This window comes from Gossypium arboreum, chromosome 7, assembly GCF_025698485.1.
Source record: "Gossypium arboreum isolate Shixiya-1 chromosome 7, ASM2569848v2, whole genome shotgun sequence".
Classification (NCBI taxonomy): Eukaryota; Viridiplantae; Streptophyta; class Magnoliopsida; order Malvales; family Malvaceae; genus Gossypium; species Gossypium arboreum.
In genome coordinates, this window is record NC_069076.1 from 780,103 (window position 1) to 803,450 (window position 23,348).

The following is a 23,348-nucleotide window of genomic DNA, read 5'->3' on the forward strand; positions in this document are numbered from 1 at the left end:
ACAACATTAAATCGCAGAGAATTCACGACCTTGTATTTTCAAAGTGGACAATTCCGACATATTAAATTAACCAATACACTTTGCCCTAGTGGATTAGTGACTTGCAATTCAAGGTCGATGGACTCAATAATCATTTTCTTTTCGACACTAATGCAAAGCAAATATATGAATGTGTAGATCCAGGATCAATTAAAGCATACAGAATCATCAAAAGATAGAAATTACCACTATCACATCCGGAGCGAAGCTTCTTCCCTTGCCGGATAGCATATGTACGTCAGGTACTCTTGTCTCTGATCGGTCAGCAGATTCTCGTTCCCGAATGAATAGTCCCAGAGCACTACTTTGACCTGAACGTTTACCTTTCGAGGAGTATTTGCTTGCTTCTCCCTTGTTCTCTATCTTCTTTAATAATTGAGGATGATCCGAATAAAATGATCGGTTCCACCACATTTATAGCAAGCTCCGCTCTTCCCCAACACTCACCAATATGAAATCTACCACAATTTTTACATCTAAGTCTCGGAATATTTTGCACACTATTAACGCTAGCTGCTGGTTTCTTAGTTACTCCGACATCTTGTTGAGTCATTTTACTGTTATTCGATCGTTCCGGGATTATAACAGGTCGACCAGAATTATGGCTGAACTTTTTGGCCGAAAAAGTCGAAGTTGGTCTAGAGAAACTTCTTTTGTATACCTCTTTACCTCTTCTTTCTCTTTGCATCTTTCTGTTATACACTTCTTCCATCTTTTGAGCTCGATCAGACTGAATCACAAATTCCCGAATCTCTGTACCTCCAATCATCATTCTGATTTCATCATTAAGCCCTTCTTCAAATCTAATGCACATTTCTTCCTCTGTCGGTACAACATCCCGAGCATATCTACTGAGATACACAAATTCTCTTTCATATTCGGCCACTGTTTTATTCCCTTGTCGAAGATCAAGAAATTCTCTCTTCTTCTTATCTAAATATCTCTTTCCCACATACTTCTTCTTAAATTCGTTTTGGAAGAATTCCCAGGTAAGTTTATCTGCAGTACCACTGCCTCAATGGTTTCCCACCAATTATACGCTTCTTCTTTCAATAGCGAAATCGCACATCCCAAATAGTCCTCCGGAGAACACATCATCTGCTTAAAACTCTCTCAAACTCTTTAACCAATACTCGCTTTAACCGGATCATCGTCCGATCTCCTCGAAATTCTTCACTCCAAACTTTCGAGTTTTTCAATTGGTGTTCTTTTGCTAGATTCATCTATTAAAGGAGGAGCAACCGGGGTTGTAATCGGTGGTACAAGAGGGGAGGAGGAGGTTGTTGTGCTGACTTCTTCCTTGTATTGTTTCATGATACCACCGATTCATTAATCCGTAAATCATATTTTTAAGTTCTTCCTCTCTCATCAAAGAAATCGGGACATTACCACTTGTTCCCTTTTCGAGTCTCAGATTCTACTATTAACTTCCTCTTCCGACTAGCACCATCGGGTCTATCGACATCTTTACAATCTATAACAAAATTAGTAATTAGATCGGATCATTCACATCACACTATCACAGATTTATATGGCATGTATTTTAAACACTTTACACATCAAATTCGTTCGAGAATCGACTAAACCAGGCTCGATACCAATAAATGTAACGCCCCTTTACCCGAGACCGTCAGAGTCGAGCACGAGGCATTACTAAACTTATTTGAGCACTTAAACAATTCAAACAATTTATATCACACTTTCCAGACAAGCTGTCCAACTGTGTCATTGTTGCTAAATAATTCATATCTCGAGTTATAAAACTCAAAATCCAAATCCGTAAATTTTCTCTGAATTTATACTCATATATCTACTTACCAATTTTTTTCTAGAATTTTTTGTCAAGCCAATTAGTACAGTTTATTATTTAAAATCTCCCCTGTTTCAGGGTTTGACTACTCTGACCTTTGTGTATTACGAATCAGACATCTCTCTGTACAGAGCTTCAATGACTATGAAGTTTGTCTCTAATAAAACTAAACTCAATAAGGAATCTGTACATATAAAGTATGACTTCTAATTATCTTTGTAAAATTTATGGTGAATTTCCAAAGTCAGAACAGGGGATCCAGAAATTGCTCTGGCCCTGTTTCACAAAAATTTAAACATCTCATAAAATATAGCTCATATACCTGTTTTGCTTCTTCCATATGAAAATAGACTCATCGAGATTCGATTCCATAATTTATTCATTATTTAATTCCATTTCTACTATTTTTAGTGATTTTTCAAAGTCAAACTACTGCTACTTACCGAAAACTATTTTAGTACAAATATTGTTAACTAGTTTATAACATCTTTACTTCAATTCATTCAAACTCTATACATGCCATATAAATCTTCAAACATAAAACAAAAGCTACCGAATTGATCTGGATAGTGTGCTTTGTTGTGTTGATCTGATCTACCCACTTCACTTCAAGTTAATCTACATAAAATATTAAACACACACAAGTAAGCTTATTGAAGCTTAGTAAGTTCATAGGTTAAAAGTAATGCTTACCAAACATAATATTTCCAAACAATACCAAAACATTTACTAAAGTTTCCTGCGATTCACAACCATTGTTATAATAATTCACATAGTTGAGCTCAACAAGAATAACTACTCAATCTCTTTCATTTGGATCACTTCTCTTTATTTCTTATAATCAAATTAGGAAACGGCTTACGAAATTGAGTACGTCGTTGCTCAATGCCACGATTCACAACTCAGTATGGTTTTCCTCATTGAAATACCATACCTACATTTTTAACTCGGTATGGGAAATGCCATACCTACATTTCTTAACTCAAGATGGATTTGATAATACCATACCTACATTTCACATGACTCGGTATGGATAATACCATACCTACATTTCACAACTCAGTATGGATGATACCATACCTACATTTCACACTTTGCCATGGAACAACCATGGTCTTATCCAATCAATTCATCACACGTCCACGATACTGAACGTTACTCAATCCTGCGTTTTCCTAATTTGCATTTCCACATTTATTCTTTTATTAACAAAATCTACACAATCCCACAACAAATTCAGTATATAATAACACATTATATACTTCAATCATTCACAAATAAACATCTAATTTCAACCATATGAACTTACCCGCTAATTTGTAGAAGATATTGAAATTTTGGGACTATTCCGCAACTTTTTCTTTTCCTCGTTCTTCTTTGGATTCTTGATCTATAATATAAAATATTTCTACTCATTAGCATTTATTTGATTTCTATTTCACTTCACAATTTATGCTGTTCAAATTTCGAAATTGCACTTTTACCCCAAAATTTGAGTTTTCACAATTTAGTCCCTACTCAATTCACCCATCAATTGAACTAATTTTTCTCAATTAACACTTTATTTTATCATTATAAACTATTTCAAAACCTTTTATATTCTGAATTTCAACAGCAACCTTCAATTCACAACTTTTTCACAATTAGGTCCTAAATATCATTTCCTATCAAAATCACTTAATAAAACCACCTTAATATTAAATTAGAACTTAAATTTCATAATAATTCATCATAAAACTCCTTATCCATCCAGGGTAACTTCCAATTTCACCCATAAAATCAAAAACTAATGAATTCTACAAGTGGACCTAATTGTAAAAGTCATAAAACATAAAATTATCAAGAAAAAGCAAGAATTAGACTCACATGATGTAAAAATATGAAAACCAGCTTTCTCCAGACCTTCTATGGCGTTTTGGCTGAGAAATTATGAAGAAAATGTCTAGATTTTTCAATTACATCATTATTTAACTATTAACTTTTATCTATTTCCAATTTTGCCCTTGTTCACATTGTTTTCTTGCTTATTTCATACCCAAACCGTCCAGCCATTAACCTTTGGGTCTAATTGCTCTTTAAATCCATCTTTTAAATACTTAAGCTATTTACTCACAATTTAACAAATTTTGTGCTATTTTCAATTTAATCCTTTTCAATTAATTAGCCATCCAAGCGTTAAAATTTTCTAACGAAACTTTAATACTAACTCAATGACACTCCATAAATATTTATAAAAATATTTATAGCTCGATTTTCAACTTTGAGGTCTCGATACCTCATTTTTGACCCGTTTGACCTAATAAATTCTTTTAATTCACTAATTTCACCATTTCACAAATTCTTCTAAATTCTTACTTGACTCATAAATATTAAATTACTATCTTGTTCAATCTTATTTGTCGAATTTAGTGATCTCAAATCACCATTTCCGACACCACTGAAAATTAGGCCGTTACATCACCTCTCGCAATATGAGTTGATTTTTGAAAAACAGAAATTAAAAGACTCAACTCAACTCTCGCAGAAATTAAAAAGCTCAACTCACCTCTCGCAATATGAGTTGATTTTTTTTGAAAAAAAAAACAGAAATTCAAAATAGCTCAGCACGTGAGCCAAGGCTCAACTCACTTCTCGCAATATGAGTTGATTTTTGAAAACAGAATTTGAAAAACAGATTTTGAAAATACCTCGACATGTAACTCGAGGCTCAACTCACATCTCGCAATGTGAGTTGATTTTTTGAAAATATAAATTGAAAAAATACCTCGCAGTGTGATATGAAGCTCAACTCACCTCTCGCAATATGAGTTGATTTTTTGAAAGATAGAAATTGAAAATAGCTCAACAGATGAGCCAAGGGTCAACTCACCTCTCGCAATATAAGTTGATTTTTTGAAAATAGAAATTGAAAATACCTCAACGTGTCTTGAGGCTCAACTCATTTCTCGCAATATGAGTTGAATTTTGAAAATGAAATTGAAATTACCTCAACAGTGTCCCGAGGCTCAACTCACCTCTCGCAATATGAGTTGATTTTTTTTGAAAGGCGAAATTGAAAATGGAAATTGAAAATACCTCGGCGTGTGATCCGAGGCTCAACTCACCTCTCGCAATACGAGTTGACTTTTTGACAACAGAATTGAAATTACCTCAACAGTGTCACGAGGCTCAACTCACCTCTCGCAATATGAGTTGATTTTTTTGAAAGGCAAAAATTGAAAAACGGAAATTGAAAATACCTCGGCGTGTGACCTGAGGCTCAACTCGCCACTCGTAATACGAGTTGATTTTTTTGACAACAGAAATTGAAATTACCTCAGTGTGTCCTAAGGCTCAACTCACCTCTCGCAATATGAGTTTTTTTTGAAAGATGAAATTGAAAAAGAAATTGAAAATACCTCGGCGTGACACGAGGCTCAACTCGCCTCTCATACTGAGTTGATTCTTTCAAAACATAATAATGAAAAGAAATTGAAAATACCTCGGCGTGACTGAGGCTCAACTCACCTCTCGCAATATGAGCTGATTTTGAAAAGTAGAAATTAAAAGGTTCAACCCACCTCTCGCAATATGAGTTGATTCTTGACAAGCAGAAATTGAAATTACCTCATCATGTTCTGAGGCTCAACTCACCTCTCGCAATATGAGCTGATTTTGAAAAAGTAGAAATTAAAAGGTTCAACCCACCTCTCGCAATATGAGTTGATTCTTGACAAACAGAAATTGAAATTACCTCATCATGTCCTGAGGCTCAACTCACCTCTAGCAATATGAGTTGATTTTGAAAAACAAAAATTAAAAGGCTTAACTCACCTCTCGCAATATGAGTCAATTTAAAACTAAAAATACTTCAGCGTGCCCCGAGGCTCAACTCACTTCTCGCAATATGAGTTGATTTTGAAAACAACAATTAAAAATACCTCAAGGTGTCTTGAGGCTCAACTCATCTCTCGCAATATGAGTTGATTTTCCTTGAAAAGCATGAATTAAAAACATAAAAATACCAAAACCTGTCCTTTGGTAGCATTCGGGTGTCTTTTCCTTTGATTCGGTCGACTCTCATTCAAGATTTCTTGCTCGTTGGAGTACCAGATATGCCATGTATGATGTTATCATGATATGCACATGTTTGTCTTAAATGCTTTTATGCCTACATGATTATGCAGTACTCCTTAAGCATGTTTGTCGTATGTCCATTTAGCCACGGTTGTTGAGGATCTGTGTTCATTGCTTTGATTCTCGACTTTCTCTTTAGGCCTTATACCTGTCTTCAAGCTTCACGAGTAATCGACGTTTCTCAGATATCATTCTTCTGCCCCCGATTGAACTTTTGTTCTTACTTTGAGACTCTTGTGCTTATCAAATTTTCATCCAGGTAATGCTTAACATTTCTTTTGTTTAGAGTATGTCATTTCACCATTTATCATGTAAATAAACACATAATGAGATGCATGAAAAAGGTCAGATAGGGACAAAAATGATATTTCATATTCATCTATTTCAAATGTGGCAAACAAAGCAAGTTAACCAATGAGAGTAAAAAAATGTCAAAAAGAAAGAAAGGATCGTATTCAACGGATACAAATGCTCTAGATATTCAACACATGAACTCTTCCTTGTTCCTCAATCAAAAATCTTTTCGAGCGCGTCTTCTTGCGTACAAGATTTCGAGTTTTCAGAAATGCTTCAAATACTGTAGTCTCACTGTTTGACCCGCTGTTAAAACGCCACGCTCTTTAAGCGAGTTTACCTCATTAGGACGCCTCTCGGGTTTTCATCCTAATCTTTTGTGCTAATCAAGACGCCTTTGCGGGTTTTCGCCTTGATCCTTTTTTTTTTGATGCCCTTTTCGGGTTTTCATCTCAAGCATAATATTTCTTCACAAGATCTCGAGTTCACTGGATTCATGAGCTCCTTGCCATCCATCTCGGTAAGGATCAAAGGTCCTCCGAAAATGCCTTCTTTACGACGTATGGTCCTTCCCAATTTGGTGCCCATTTTCCTCGCAGTCCTTTTGTATTGGGAGAATCTTCCTCGAAGACGAGTTCTCCTTCGTGGAATTCTCTTGGCCATACTTTCTTGTCATGGGCGCGATCATTCTCTTCTGGTACATCTGCCGTGACAAATTGCTCTTAGACGTTTTTCTTGATGAAGTTCAATTAATCATATCGAGCTCAAACCCATTCTCGCTTCTTCTAACTTTAATTCCATTAAGACTCGCAGGAGGGATCTCAACCTCAATAGGTAGCACGACTTCCATTCCGTAAGCGAGAGAGAAAGGAGTTGCTCCGTAGATGTTCGCAGACAGATGTGCGATATGCAAACAAAGCAAATGGAAGCTTCTCGTGCCAATCTTTATATGTCTCAGTTATTTTCCCAATGATCCTCTTAATATTTTTATTGGCTGCTTCAACAGCCCCGTTCATCTTTGGGCGATAGTGCGAGGAGTTATGATGCTTTATTTGGAACTGCTCACACACTTCTTTCATCATTTTATTGTTCAGATTCGTGGCATTATCTGAAATGATTCTTTCAGGCAAACCATACCGGCAAATGATTTCCTTTTTCAAAAACAGCAAACCTGCAATCCTCGTCACATTGGCAAGCAAGCGGCATCTATCCATTTTGTGAAGTAATCAATGACCACAAAATGAATCGATGTCCATTTGATGCTTTTGGAGAAATTGGCCTATGACATCCATGCCCTACATAGAAAAAGGCCACGGAGAAGTCATGACATTAAGGGTGAAGGGCTACATGAATTTTATCGCCATAGATTTGACATTTGTGGCATTTTCGGCAAAATTGATTCGATCATTTTCCATTGTCACCAATAATAACCGAGTCTCATGATCTTTCGCCATATTGAAACCATTGGCATGCGTTTAAATTCCCTCATGGACCTCTTCAAGTATTTTTCGCTTCAACATCATCCACACATCTCAAAAGCATCGATCCTTTCCTCTTTTATACAGATATCCCCATCAAGAACAAATCCCGCTGCCATTCTTCTAATTGTTCTTTTATCGTTCTCATTCGCTTGTTCGAGATACCTTTGATTCTTGATATATTTTAAGATATCATGGAACCAAGGCCGTCCGTCTACTTCTTTCTGAATGCTACAATAGTGTGCAGGGACCTCGTATATGCTCATTTTGAGGGGCATTATTTCTGTTTCTCTACTTGCTTTGAACATTGAAGCCAAAGTGGCGGGACATCACCAGTTGGTTCTCTTCTCGGGAAGTAATGAAAAGCTATTTCTTTGAATTCTTTGATCAATCCACCACTAAATCATTGTACTTAATCAATTTTGAGTCCTCACTTCCCACTCTCCACGGATTTGGTAAATCACTAGGTGAGTCCCCGTACACCTCCAAGATCTTGATGTTTCGTTCAATAGTCGCATGAAGCCCCATGATACTGAGCCTCATATTCTGCGATATTATTGGTACGTAAGAAGTTCGGTCTTGCGGTGAACGGATAATGATTCCGTCTGGTGATACCAGATTGCTCCAATTCCATGCCCTAAAGCATTTGACGCACCATCAAAGCACATCTTCTGTGACTTCTCTTTGATGACTCAGATTCTATTTCTGTGATGCATATTAAGTCTTCGTCTGGGAAATCGAATCTTAAAAGCTCATATTCCTCTGTCGTTCGAGTTGCTAAGAAGTCAACTATTGCGCTCCCTTTTATCGACTTTTGACTTACATAGGCAATGTCATATTCCAAAAGGAGGATCTGCCATTGTGCCATTCTTCCTGATAGTGCCGGCGATTCCATCATGTATTTTATTGGGTCCAGCTTTGAAATTAGCCATGTCGTGTGATACAACATATATTGTCTGAGTCTCCGAGCTACCCAAACCAGAGCGCAACAATATTTCTCAATGGACGAATATTTTGCCTCATATTCATGAACTTTTTCTTTGAGGTAGTAGATCGCTTTTCTTTCTTTCGACTCGTCGTGTTGCCCCAAAGACGTAACCCATTGAACTTTCGAACACGTCAAATACAATATCAATGGTCTTCCGAGAGTTGGCGGTACTAGCCTTTGGAGGATCGGAGAAATATTGTTTTATCTTATCAAAGGCTACAGGCATTCCTCGTTCCATTCTTCCAAGTTATGTTTTCAAGAAGCCGAAAGATTGGGTTACATTGGTTGGTAAGGTGAGCGATAAATCGGGCGATGTAGTTTAATCTCCTAAAATCCTCTAACTTCCTTTTGCGTGCTTGAGGTGGTAATTTTGGATGGCTTTTATTTTATCTCGGATCAACTTCGATACCTCTTTCATCGACAATGAAGCCTAGCAACTTTCCCGAGGTAGCCCCAAATGTACATTTTGCTAGATTAAGCTTTAGTGAAACTTTCTCACCTTTCGAACAACTTTTTGAGGTTCACTACATGCTCTTCTTCCCTCGGATTTAGCAATCATGTCGTCGACGTAGACCTCTATTTTTATGCATCATGTCATGGAATAACGTTACCATAGCCCTCCGATATGTTGCCCCAAAGATTCTTTAACCCGAATGGCATCACCTTGTAGCGTAATCGTTCCCCACATTGTTATGAAGGTAGTTTTCTCCATATCCTCGGGGCCATCTTGATCCGATTATACCCCGAGAATCCATCCATGAAAGAAAACAATAAATGTTTTGTCTTTGTCCACCAACGTATCAATATGTGGCAAGGAAAATTATCTTTTGGGCTTGCTCGGTTCAGTCACGGTAATCCACGAACATTCGTACTTTGCCATCTTTCTTTGGTCTCGGGACTATGTTAGCCACCCATTTTGGATATTTGAGGCTTGTAGGAAGCCAGACATCAAATTGCTTCTTGACTTCCTCTTTTATCTTCAACAACATCTCGGCCTCATCCGTCTTAGCTTTTGTTGAATGGGCTTGCATTCGCTTTAATGGGAGCTTATGGACCGCTACATCTTCATCCAATCTCGCATGTCCCGATATGACCATGCGGATACATCTTTGTACTCATGGAGCAAAGCAATCAAATTATGCCTGGTGCCCCCTGAAATAGAAGTTCCAATCTTCACTTCTTGCTTCCTTTCTTCAGTTCCCAGATTTATTATTTCAACAGATTCTTGATGAGGCAAAATCTGTTTATCCTCTTGTTCACCATTCTTAGCAAGTCAGGGGACGAAACATAGTCTTCAGCATTTTCTTCGACTTCAAATTCTCCTAAACAAACAGCCTTCTCAAAATCGATTTCAGGACTCGTAACGGGTTTGTTCATGTTGTTGATATCCGAGCACCTGAAAGTTGAATGGAAAAGGAAACTATAGAGGGGCATCCAAGTATTGGAACCAACAAACGAAATGTTATGGCATGGTATGAGGCAAATGTATAGATAGGCTATGAAATGAGGAGATGATTATGAAATTAGTGATAATGCGAAAGATCGTGATAAAATGCATCTTCATTGATATTCATTTAAATGATAAAGAGTGAATGCAAACTCTTACAAAAGAATTCTATTATATCTAAGGACACAATAGAATGTTAATGTTTGAGCATTACTCTGAAGACTTATAAACTACAAGAAGGTCCTCGGCAGTCCAATTGTTCAACATAAAACCCGGAGAACAATGGCGTATCGTTGAAACATCTTTAATAGCCTCACTTCCTTTGTCAATAACATTTATACTGACATTCTGAAGACCCCTTTCAATTAATAACAGCGTGCTTTGTATATTATCCTGTCCGGGATATATCATTCCCACAGATGTAAATGTTTTTGACAAAGGAGGGTATGTTATAGGCTCCCATTCTACTTCTCGGCCCAAAGTTCTCGCAATCCTTCTCTCCTGATCTTTTTCCCACTATTTTCTTCTTTGACGATGTCCTTTGGAACCCCAAACCGTATCGGGCCTTGTGGTGCCTTTGGATTTAGAGCCTCGACTATTCCTTGCAAATATCTCCCTAAACCTTTTCTCGCCGAGCTCCCTTCCTACAATCGGTTTGACACCCATCCCGGTATTTCTTGACAATTTTGGCGCGAATTTGCTTCCCTCAATGACGAATGTGGCATTGACAAATTCAAGAGATTGGAAGGAACATTCCATAGCGTCTTTACTCACTTCAATATATGGTACGTCGGCAGAAATAGATGCTACAATGTCTTCTTCTCCCTCGATAGTGACCAAACAGCCATCCATGATAAATTTCACCTTTTGATGGAGTGATGATAGGACTGCTCCAGCAGAATGGATCCAAGGTCTTCCCAAGAGAAAATTGTATGATGGTGTAATGTCCATGACTTGAAACTCAATATCGTATATGTAGGGACCCACTTCTAGAGGGATCTCGATTTTTTCCCATAACTTCTCGTCTTGTTCCATCGAATGCCCTTCTGTAGAATGGCAGGGCTTTGGATAGGACAAATCTATCGGCATCCTGGAAAGTGTGGCCAATGGCATAACATTTAACGCTGACCCATTATCGATGAGCACGTTCGGTATTATGTAGCCCTTGCAGCGAGTCGTGATATGCAGCGCTTTCACTGAGCCTCTACCATTGGGCGATATTTCATCATCACTAAAAGAAATGAAATTATCCACATTCAAGTTGTTCATCCATCTAGCCAGTTTTTCAACGGATACATTGTTTGCCACATAAGCTTGATTTAACACTTTCAGCAGAGCGTTTGGTTGTGGTTCTCGAATTCAACAAAGAGATAATATCTGAGATTCGTGACCGGCCGCTTACTCAATTATTCTACCACTATGCTTGATAAATTTTAAGAATTCTGTGCTTCCTCCTCGTCCACGTGATTTTTAGCTTCTTGTTCAGTGCGCTTTCATGCTCATCATCACCACGTGCATCGGTGCTTTTCCTTTCTGCTTCAAGTCACCGTTCTTCTTTATCTCCTTGAATAACATCTTCCACTAAGAGTGAAATGACCTACTTCCCGACGCTTCCAAATATGGCTTTGGGCTTTTCATCTTGGTGTGACAATATTAACGTCATATTTCCATGGTATCGCTTTATTGTCCTTGTAAGGGAAAGGAGACGGTACTTTGATTATCATTTTGGTTTCACCAGCTCTTTCGTCGCATCATAATAAATTACTAACAGTCGATCAGCTATAAGGGGACTCGATGATCGCTATCGAGGCGATACTTCTCTTTCATTAGTCTCTTCCCTTTTGTTAAGGACCTTAATCTCCTTATTATCCATCCGGTCTTGAAGCAACCTTTAAATTCCTCACACGATCGAATGTCGATCCCACAATTCCATGGAAATTGCAAAACTTTGACCTTCTTCTCCGAGAATTCTATCGGGTGACAAAGTAATCCTTTCTTAACTAGTACCTCCCAGATTCTCTCGTAGAGGTGTTTTTATTTCAAGAACCCATCTTCCGACTTTCCATTCGTCCACTTTCCCCACTATGCTCATATCCCTTTCGGTATGGTTAGGGAATGGGTTCCCGCTTGCATTATCGGCACTATCGAATCATAGGATACCTGCATCAATGAGTCCCTGAACTCTTCTCTTAAAGGTTAGGCAGTTTTCCGTGGAATGTCCCTGGTTTCCCGTATGGTATGCACAACTAGTGAATTGTATGTTTTAACCTCAGCGAACGAGTATGGAATATGCAATGAATGAATGAATGCATAAATGAATGCATGAATGTTAAATGAATGTCAGTCATGAATGAATATGCAAAAATTTGGTGTTAATTTCAAGATAGCCCCTATTTAGGCATTTCATGTAACGCCCCCTTTACCCGAGACCGTCGCCGGAGTCGAGCACGAGGCATTACTAAACTTATTTGAGCACTTAAACAATTCAAACAATTTATATCACACTTTCCAGACAAGCTGTCCAACTGTGTCATAGTTGCTAAATAATTCATATCTCGAGTTATAAAACTCGAAATCCAAATCCTTAAATTTTCTCTGAATTTATACTCATATATCTACTTACCAATTTTTTCTAGAATTTTGGTCAAGCCAATTAGTACAGTTTATTATTTAAAATCTCCCTGTTTCAGGGTTTGACTACTCTGACCTTTGTGTATTACGAATCAGATATCTCTCTGTACAGAGCTTCAATGACTATGCCGTTTGTCTCTAATAAAACTAGACTCAATAAGGAATCTGTACATATAAATTATGACTTCTAATTATCTTTGTAAAATTTATGGTGAATTTCCAAAGTCAGAACAGGGGATCCAGAAATTGCTCTGGCCCTGTTTCACAAAAATTTAAACATCTCATAAAATATAACTCATATACCTGTTTTGATTCTTCCATATGAAAATAGACTCATCGAGATTCGATTCCATAATTTATTCATTATTTAATTCCATTTCTACTATTTTTAGTGATTTTTCAAAGTCAAACTACTGCTACTTACTGAAAACTATTTTAGTACAAATATTGTTAACTAGTTTATAACATCTTTACTTCAATTCATTCAAACTCTATACATGCCATATAAATCTTCAAACATAAAACAAAAGCTACCGGAATTGATCTGGATAGTGTGCTTTGTTGTGTTGATCCGATCTGCCCACTTCACTTCAAGTCAATCTACATAAAAATATTAAACACACACAAGTAAGCTTATTGAAGCTTAGTAAGTTCATAGGTTAAAAGTAATGCTTACCAAACATAATATTTCCAAACAATACCAAAACATTTACTAAAGTTTCCTTCGATTCACAACCATTGTTATAATAATTCACATAGTTGAGCTCAACAAGAATAACTACTCAATCTCTTTCATTTGGATCACTTCCTTTTATTTCTTATAATCAAATTAGGAAACGGCTTACGAAATTGAGTACGTCGTTGCTCAATGCCACGATTCACAACTCAGTATGGTTTTCCTCATTGAAATACCATACCTACATTTTTTAACTCGGTATGGGAAATGCCATACCTACATTTCTTAACTCAAGTATGGATTTGATAATACCATACCTACATTTCACATTTCAAGATGGATAATACCATACCTACATTTCACAACTCAAGATGGATGATACCATACCTACATTTCACACTTTGCCATGGAACAACCATGGTCTTATCCAATCAATTCATCACACGTCACGATACTGAACGTACTCAATCCTGCGTTTTTCCTAATTTGCATTTCCACATTTATTCTTTCATTAACAAAATCTACACAATCCCACAACAAATTCGTATATAATAACACATTATATACTTCAATCATTTACAAATAAACATCTAATTTCAACCATATGAACTTACCCGCTAATTTGTAGAAGATATTGAAATTTTGGGACTATTCGCAACTTTTTCTTTTCCTCGTTCTTCTTTGGATTCTTGATCTATAATATAAAATATTTCTACTCATTAGCATTTATTTGATTTCTATTTCACTTCACAATTTATGCTGTTCAAATTTCGAAATTGCACTTTTACCCCAAAATTTACTGATTTTCACAATTTAGTCCCTACTCAATTCACCCATCAATTGAACTAATTTTTCTCAATTAACACTTTATTTTATCATTATAAACTATTTCAAAACCTTTTATATTCTGAATTTCAACAGCAACCTTCAATTCACAACTTTTTCACAATTAGGTCCTAAATATCATTTCCTATCAAAATCACTTAATAAAACCACCTTAATATGAAATTAGAACTTAAATTTCATAATAATTCATCATAAAATTCCCTTATCCATCCAGGGTAACTTCCAATTTCACCCATAAAATCAAAAACTAATGAATTCTACAAGTGGACCTAATTGTAAAAGTCATAAAAACATAAAAATTATCAAGAAAAAGCAAGAATTAGACTCACATGATGTAAAAATATGAAAACCAGCTTTCTCCAGACCTTCTATGGTGTTTTGGCTGAGAAATTATGAAGAAAATGTCTAGATTTTTCAATTACATCATTATTTAACTATTAACTTTTATCTATTTCCAATTTTGCCCTTGTTCACATTGTTTTCTTGCTTATTTCATACCCAAACCGTCCAGCCATTAACCTTTGGGTCTAATTGCTCTTTAAATCCATCTTTTAAATACTTAAGCTATTTACTCACAATTTAACAAATTTTGTGCTATTTTCAATTTAATCCTTTTCAATTAATTAGCCATCCAAACGTTAAAATTTTCTAACTAAACTTTAATACTAACTCAATGACACTCCATAAATATTTATAAAAATATTTATAGCTCGATTTTCAACTTTGAGGTCTCGATACCTCATTTTTGACCCGTTTGACCTAATAAATTCTTTTAATTCACTAATTTCACCATTTCACAAATTCTTCTAAATTCTTACTTGACTCATAAATATTAAATTACTATCTTGTTCAATCTTATTTGTCGAATTTAGTGATCTCAAATCACCATTTCCGACACCACTGAAAATTAGGCCGTTACATTTCCTTAATCAAAGGAGTATTACACAACGTTTCGGTCACTCGTATAATTGACTCCTCCATTAGAAACCCGTTTTTGGCAACCAATCTCTAATCAACACCTTCCTAACAAGATGCCTTCGATGCATGATGAAAAATAAAAATACAGACAAACGACCTTGGTTAGCGCAACACATATAAACAGAGAAAAACTGTGGAAAATCTAACAAATTAAGCTACTTGGTCCAGTGGACTCGATTCCCTTGCTTAGAAAGCACAAATGTAAAAGAAATAGAAGGTAAGATGTGCTTTTCCCGTATACTTATTTCGGTGACTACTAAATGAGCGGAGGTTCGGCATGGCTTTAGTTAGGTGGCTCGTATAGTTTATTATATGCGGTTTTGGTCTAGATAGGTACTCGAATTGTCCGTACTGTCATCTGCTAAGATTAGTACGAAGCCTCAGTCATAACTCATCACAGGCTCACGAGTTCAATTCGAAGGATTACATTTACTTATGCCTATGCGGAGGACAAGTTAACTCACGAAAGCATAAGTCATATGTAACCGAAAGTATTCACTAGCTTTGACGGAGGGACGAGTTAACTCACGAAGGCGTAGCGTTTACTTTCACTTAAACGGACGGAGCCCGGTAGAGAGCTCATGTTATGCGAAAATGCAAGTGCACGGTGTGTGGGAAAAACTCATAAACCTTTACGTTTTACTTAAAGAAACTAAACCAAAATTAAAACCATAAAAATTGAAAACGAAAAACAACCAAATAACAAGTTAGAAGAAATATTTACAACACGATACAAATGCATGAATTTTGAAAACGAGATTTTGGATCACGACCAAATATTTACTTTGAACAAGGAAATTTGAAAATTTTGACAAAACGTGTTTAATTCGACTCGACTCGCAAGTTTTGTCCCCGATGGAGTCGCCAATTGTAGCGACGTAAAAAAAAATTTAGTTTCGCTTGTCGCTAATTGTGGCGATTTATTAAACATTTGAAAACCAACTTTCGATTTTATTAACAAAGGGAGTCGCCACCGATCTTTTTTCCAGGTGTGACCGGACACCTAATAAATCATCCTTTTTTAGAAAAGAAAACTTATTCTTGCACAAAAATGAAGGCCGAATTTAGGTCTACGTCAAAAGCCAAAGTAAAGTTGGGTTCGAGAGTCGGTTACGCGCGAGGAAGGTATTAGCACCCTCGCGACGCCCAAAATTGGTATCTCATAAACATGTGTTGACTTGATTTTTAAAAATACGAGTTCAATATAATATTTAATTGTGATCCGATTGAAAATGAGAATTTTAGTTTTCGATTTTTTTAGAAAGGGTGTCCTTTTTTAACACAAGCCGATTTAATTTCACCCAACATAGCGATGAAATCGATGGCTTAATATTAATCGGTACATTGACTTATTTTTGAAATTAATTAAAACATGAGAAAAATATTCCTAAAGTGAGAAATTAAAATAGATAAAGGACGAAAAAAAATGATATCATTAATGAAAAATATTAACATGGAATACTAGAATATTAGAATAACAATAATAATGATATTTACAAAATAAAAACAAATCATGTACTAATAATAAAATAGGAAAAATGATATATTTGGTAATAATAATATAAAATAATAATATGTATATAAAATACATATATATATATATATATATGCATATAATAAAAGTATGTAATAATAATAATAATAATATCTACAATAAAAGAAAATATTAGGAAACGTACATAAAAAATATATACATAAAAATTTTACAACAATAATATAAAATAATGATATGTGCAAAATATATATATATACATATGTACATAAAATATACACTAATATAATAATAGTTATAATAATACTAGCAATAGTAATAATTTGTAATAATAATATATACACAATATGGTATTTAAAATATATATATATATATGTATATAATAGTATTTAAGAATATATACATAAGAAATATATAACTAATGGCATTAAAAAATATATACATAATATATATAAAATACCTAAAAAAAAAAAGAAGGGGAAAGAAGAGAGAAGGGTGGGGGGAAAGGAAATCCGGCCAAGGGGGGCGGTCACCGGTCGATCGTCGGTCGCCACCATCGTCAATATCATCACCACACCGCCACATACGTGGCGGAAAAAGTAAATTTTTTAACAATATATGTATATATAAAGAAAAAAAACAACACAAAAAAAGAAAAAAGATTCGAAAGAAGAGGAAAAAGAAAAAGATGCAACCTTTTATTGATGTTTCTTTTGTGTTCAAAATTTGAAGGATTTTTGTATTTTTTTCAATCTTTGTAAAATCCTCTCCTCTTTTACATGATTTTTGAATGGCTTTTATAGCCATCTTTTACATGATTTTCTATTTTTTTCTATTTTGTAGGTGGTGGTGGTAGACAATGGGAGGAAAAATGGGGCAAGTGGGAAAGTGGTTAGGTGGCTAGGTTTTTTATCTTTTTTGTTAGGTTTTTCTTTTTTTTTTTTTTTTTTTTGGTTAGGTTTTTTGGGGTAGGTTTTTCTTTTTTTTTCTTTGTTTTTTTTTTTTTGGTTAGGTTTTTTTGGGGGCTTAATGGGCTTTTGAATTGGGTTTGGGTAGATGTAAATGGGTCATGAGTTAAGGGTTTTAGTGGGTTTAGAGATTTGGTTGGGTTTTCATATAATTGGGCCCGGGCAATTTGGGCTTCTACACTTGTGATTAAAATAAATAATTTATATATAATCATTAATTTTTTAAAATAATTGTATAATGATGACAATATGTATTAATTAAAATATGATTTTAATTATTATTCAAAATTTATATTTAATAGCCATTTTTATTTATGATATCTTCATCTATATAATTTTTGTTAATAATAAAATCAACTAAACAAAATTTTAGTTTAATGGTAAAGCAAACTTGGGGATAACTTTAAGATTAAATGAATACATATTGCTAAGGATAGTTCTGCATGTTGCTATAATTTATCCTATTTTTGTTTTATAGTTGATCAATGTCAACATGCATTATTTCACAGAAATATTTAAGTAAATTTTTGACTTTCCTAAATGAGAACTAAATGAATTCATGGTTATATTTAGATTTTAGAGTATTATAGAATTGAAGAAGATATAGTCATATTTTATATTTAAAGGAATTATCGATGAATTTTATGATTGAACATCTCTTAAAATTTCTGTTAATTGAGATTATGATGTAAAGATGAGATTTTTATTGAAATTAAATTATTGAAATTTGATCTTTAGATAACTTTACTCTTTTCTCATAAAAATACAGTTTTATGTATTTATAAGTCTATTGTTGTTATACATATACATAAAGAAGATTTGATTTTATAGTTTTACACATTTATATAATTTTAAATAATTAATATTTTAATAATTTCACAATCATATTAAAAATATTATGAAATTGATGTCTCAACTACCTATGATTTGGTAAAAGGAAATATAGGAGCAGATAGTTTAAAAATTGCTTGTTGAAGATAAAGTATTACAACTTTAATTTTATATTTAATTTTTAATTAAGGTTTAAAAATAGTTTTTATTAATTATAGAAATTTAAATGAGCTTTCTAGACATCAGCAATAATGGTTGGTTATTAAATAAAATATAGACCAAATAATTAATTTTTAATTCATGATTAACTAACTAGAAATTATGGATAATGTGTCAAAATTACATGTTAGGGTTATCATCCTTATGTTAATTTTTCTAACATCTCATCTCCTAGAAGTAGAAATCCAAAAAAACAAGTGTATTAATTTATAAAATCAAATTCACAAATCTTGAAAATTTATTAAATTTAATTAACATTAAGTTTTTCTTCCATCTATGTAATCTTGAAAGCTCAGTTTGAAGAAAGATATATATCACTAGCTATATAAATGATCATAGGAAAAACATGTGAATCACAAACTAGAGGTAATGAAGAAATCTGTTATACATCACTAGCTCTTGTGTTTATTTCTAACATCCCTTTCTTTTTTCTGCGGGCACATGCATGGATCCTACCAGTACCATATTCAGTTTTCTTTCAGTTCTTTTATTTGGTTCTACAACCAATTTCAATCGTGTTTTCCCCTCGGAAAGTTGTCGTTTCCGGCGATTTTTAATTTCGGTGCCTCTAATTCTGATACCGGTGGCTACGCTGCCGCCTTCATTCAACTTAAGTCGCCTAATGGAGACACCCTTTTTGGAATGCCCACCGGGAGATTTTGTGATGGACGACTCATCGTTGATTTCACTAGTACTTAATTAATTACCCTTTTCATACCTTTTTTTTTTTTAAAAATACTAACAATTATATTATATTTTTATTTTAACATTTATTAACAAAAATATGCTTTAAAGTGATTTTTTTAGCTAATCATAGTTCCTCGTAAATTGAAAGATATTTCACATTTAAGCGTGTTTGAATTCAAGTTTTTTTATTTTTGCAACAACAATTATACCAATTGAACTAAGATTCAATTCATGATTTAAAATGTTTTTTGAATGAAAATAAATATTATATATTTTCATTACATAAGATGTAAAAATTATCATTGATTAAAAAAGTTACCATAATGTTACCTTTTATTATTTAATAAACTTTAAATTTAATTAATTTATTATTAATTAATTATAAAATTATAAATAATTTATAAACAACCTCATGAATTTAAATTTTAATATTTATATAACTAAGTAAACTACACCAATAATTACTCAATTATTAATGTGTTTTAAGTTTTTATGTTTTTAGTTTAAGAAGGGTTTTTAAAAGTTTTTTTAAATTTTTAAAAATTAAAATTAAATTGATAAAATGTATAAAGTGAAGGATTAAATTTATTGAGTTTTTATAATTAAAATACAGATATTAAATGTCAATAATAATTGTGATTAAAATAAAAATACTAATAATTAGATGAACATAAATATGATTTATCTTATATATTTCCAAGTTTCCTTCAAAGTTTATTTTTCCTCATTAATTATGAGCAAGCTTAATTTAATTTAATTTAATTTAATTTATGTTCATGGCTATTATTGTGAACAGCTGAGAGTTTGGATTTGCCATTCCTAAGCTCTTACCAGAATTCACTAGCAATCAATTTCTCACATGGCTCGAATTTTACGACGGCGTCTTCCACCATAAGATTACTGACGGCTAATGTTGTCCCCTATGGCCACGCCAGTCAATTCTACCTACCTTTACAATATTTACAATTTGCCCAGTTCAAAAATAGATCCCAAATTATTAGAAGACATGGTGAGTAATTTTGCCCCTACATATTATATACCTCAAGTAAAGAATGTTATGAAATAATAATATAATGTTAACTGTATATCTTTTTTTAATAATTTTATGTCACATCGGTAATTTTTATCTTGAATTTTAATATTTTCATCTTAAAAAAATAAAATCTAAATTAAAATTCTGAAATTTAAGATGAAATTGCTAGTATGACAATATATGCAAGTCTATTGCCAAGGGAGGAAACCTTTTCCAAGGCATTATACACTTTCGACATCGGCCAAAATGATCTCACGCAAAGTCTCTTCTTTAACATGACCATAGTGCAAATTCTCCCCGCCATCCCTAATATAGTCAACCACTTCTCAAACATTATCAAGGTTTCCTTAAATTAAAAAAGAATGTCACCAGTGATTCTTTGGTTTGCCATATTATACTAAAAAAAGGTTCAATGAATTTTATTCATGCACTGCAGAATCTATACAATTTCGGAGCAAGATCATTTTGGGTTTACAATACGAGGCCACTCGGCTGCTTTCCAAAAATTCTAACTAGTTTTCCATTAGCTGAAAAGGACTCTGTCATTTGTGCCAAGCCATATAATCTATTAGCTCAACGTTTCAATGCCGAGTTGAAGAATGCGTTGGCTCGACTTATGATTGAGTTTCCTTTGGCTACAATTGTTTATGTAGACCTTTACTCCGCTCTATACTTTTTATACACTCACCCGACTAAAAATGGTAACAAAATACCGAAAGATACGATATTATTACTGTTTTATTTTAGCTTAAACTTCTTATGTGCCAATTGATATGACCAACATATGTCTTTTTTTTTTTTGGAATGCTTGTCGGATTTGAACATCCTCTTGTTGCTTGTTACGATTATGGAGGTAAGTACAACTACAGCGAAGAGGCAATATGTGGAGGAAATATTAGTGTCAATGGCAAAAGCATTACGGTGGGATCATGTAAAGATCCATCAGTTCGAGTGAGTTGGGATGGAGTTCATTTCACTGAGGCTGCAAACAAGTTTGCTTTTGATCTTGTTTCGACTGGAGATTTCTCAGATCCACCTATTCCTTTGAAACTGGCATGCCATCCTAGGTAAGCATCATCTGTGGTTTTGTTTGGTGTGTCTTTGGTTTTGGTGAAAAAGAGATGATTTATCATAACCAAGAGGAAACGCTAAACTGCATTGATAAAATTGAAATAAAGAAAATCAATATTTGTTTCTTTAGAATGAAACATGTATTGTAATTATAAAATCAAAAGAAGGAAAGTGTGAAATAATGTTTGGTTATACCATGTTAAATTACTCATTTATCGTAAAGTCATCAATAAAAACATGTGAATCCTATTAAAACTATGCATTTATCTTTGCTAGGACTTGATAGTGTTTGTATGTGGAGTTAAAAATAATATTATGATAAATTTATTGAAGACTTAAAGTATGTAACATGCCACTTTATTTAAGCACTCAACAATGTATAAAAAGAATATCAAATAAAAGACTTTTGCAGTAGTTATTTATAGAACAATATAAGAATATTAAAATATGGAGAATAAAATAGAAGTTTTTAGTGCGTCTTTAGTATTTGATCTAAATGAAATCTAACTCCTATTTATAAGAGTTTTCTGTTGGATCTAGTGTTTTAAGTATAGTATTTTGTCAATATACACTTGTAATTTTTTCGAATAGATTGGTTAATAAAACTACTTCATCGATTACATTAATATACTTTGTATAATGTCCTTATATGGTTTTTGCACGCAAAGTAAAATGGAAGCAAATGTTACTTATTGGTTGTCTAATATTTAAACTAATACTAAGAAATATTATGTGGTCGGATTATAATACAGAAAAATAGCTTATACTAGTAGACCAATCTAAACATGTCCTTAGTCTAATAAAAAATGAGCAAACCAATTGAAAATCTAATATGTCGTCTATCAAATCCAATTAGGGAGATGCTTTGTCTTAGGCATCAAAGCAAATGGCTTTCAAAAGATAGAGACATAGATGTGACTAATTGGATTGACAGTACATCAGATTGGACCCAAAAAGAATAGATTCTAAATCTGTTTATGGTTTTATTCACTTGTGACATTCATAGTGTGGCATACCTAAATCCTGAGTGGATGACAGACTATGCATATCTGACTCATACACTTTTATGTAAGTAAAAACCTGAGTTTGAATATATAAGGAACCGAAAGCTAGTGCGTTGAGTGTACGACTTCTGTAGTATGTAGCGTCATTCACAATAGTGAAATTCATAGCCCGAGACATGGGTAAATGATATCCTCTCATTGACATTACATCGTTGATGAAAAGTAAACATGGTCATGGATCGTTTGTCTTTGTGATGAATGACTTGATTATTATTTGATAGTAATTGACTTTTCATGAAGGAAGATGTAATGATTACCACAAGATAAAATAGGATCATATTGGGAGAACGGATATTATCTCAAAGAGATTAAGGATATCCTATGAGGTAACACACTTATGACAAGGTCATTAGACGAACTAATTGAGCTGCTTTCGTAATGGTATACCGCTAGGGACAGCCTAGTCATGATATTATAGTGGAATGACTTCGTGACTAAATGAGTTTATAATTAATAGATGAAAAACTAGAACTTAATTATAAATAATTTGAGCCTCAATTGAAAATGTCCAATTGATCCCTCTGCTAGCTTGTTGAAAACAAAAATGAATTGCATATTGAATCAAAAGAATAGAAATTAACAAAAATGGTGAAATGGAGAAATAGGAAACATTTGGAAATGATTAAGGTTTTCTCCAAAATAAAAATGAAAATAAAAAATGAATATGACCTGAAAAATGA

The 23,348-nt window shown here is 33.8% G+C and overlaps 1 protein-coding gene across 1 annotated transcript; it reads left to right on the top strand.

Moving 5' to 3' along the window:
* Positions 1-19,156: 19,156 nt before the first annotated feature.
* On the top strand, positions 19,157-21,862 carry LOC108478331 (esterase-like). Its single transcript, XM_053031310.1, has 5 exons — positions 19,157-19,504; positions 20,297-20,513; positions 20,703-20,874; positions 20,970-21,234; positions 21,387-21,862. Exons 1-5 carry the CDS (start codon positions 19,255-19,257, stop codon positions 21,602-21,604), a joined length of 1,122 nt encoding a protein of 373 aa, XP_052887270.1. The 5' UTR covers positions 19,157-19,254; the 3' UTR covers positions 21,605-21,862.
* The last annotated feature ends 1,486 nt before the right edge of the window (positions 21,863-23,348 follow it).

Bases quoted from the DNA above. Each gene is read 5' to 3' on its own strand.
- LOC108478331 (XM_053031310.1), top strand. From the start codon at position 19,255: ATGCATGGATCCTACCAGTACCATATTCAGTTTTCTTTCAGTTCTTTT. The intron at 20,514-20,702 runs GTAATTTTGCCC...TGAAATTGCTAG, and splicing joins ATTATTAGAAGACATGGTGA to TATGACAATATATGCAAGTC. The intron at 21,235-21,386 runs GTAACAAAATAC...ACGATTATGGAG, and splicing joins CACTCACCCGACTAAAAATG to GTAAGTACAACTACAGCGAA.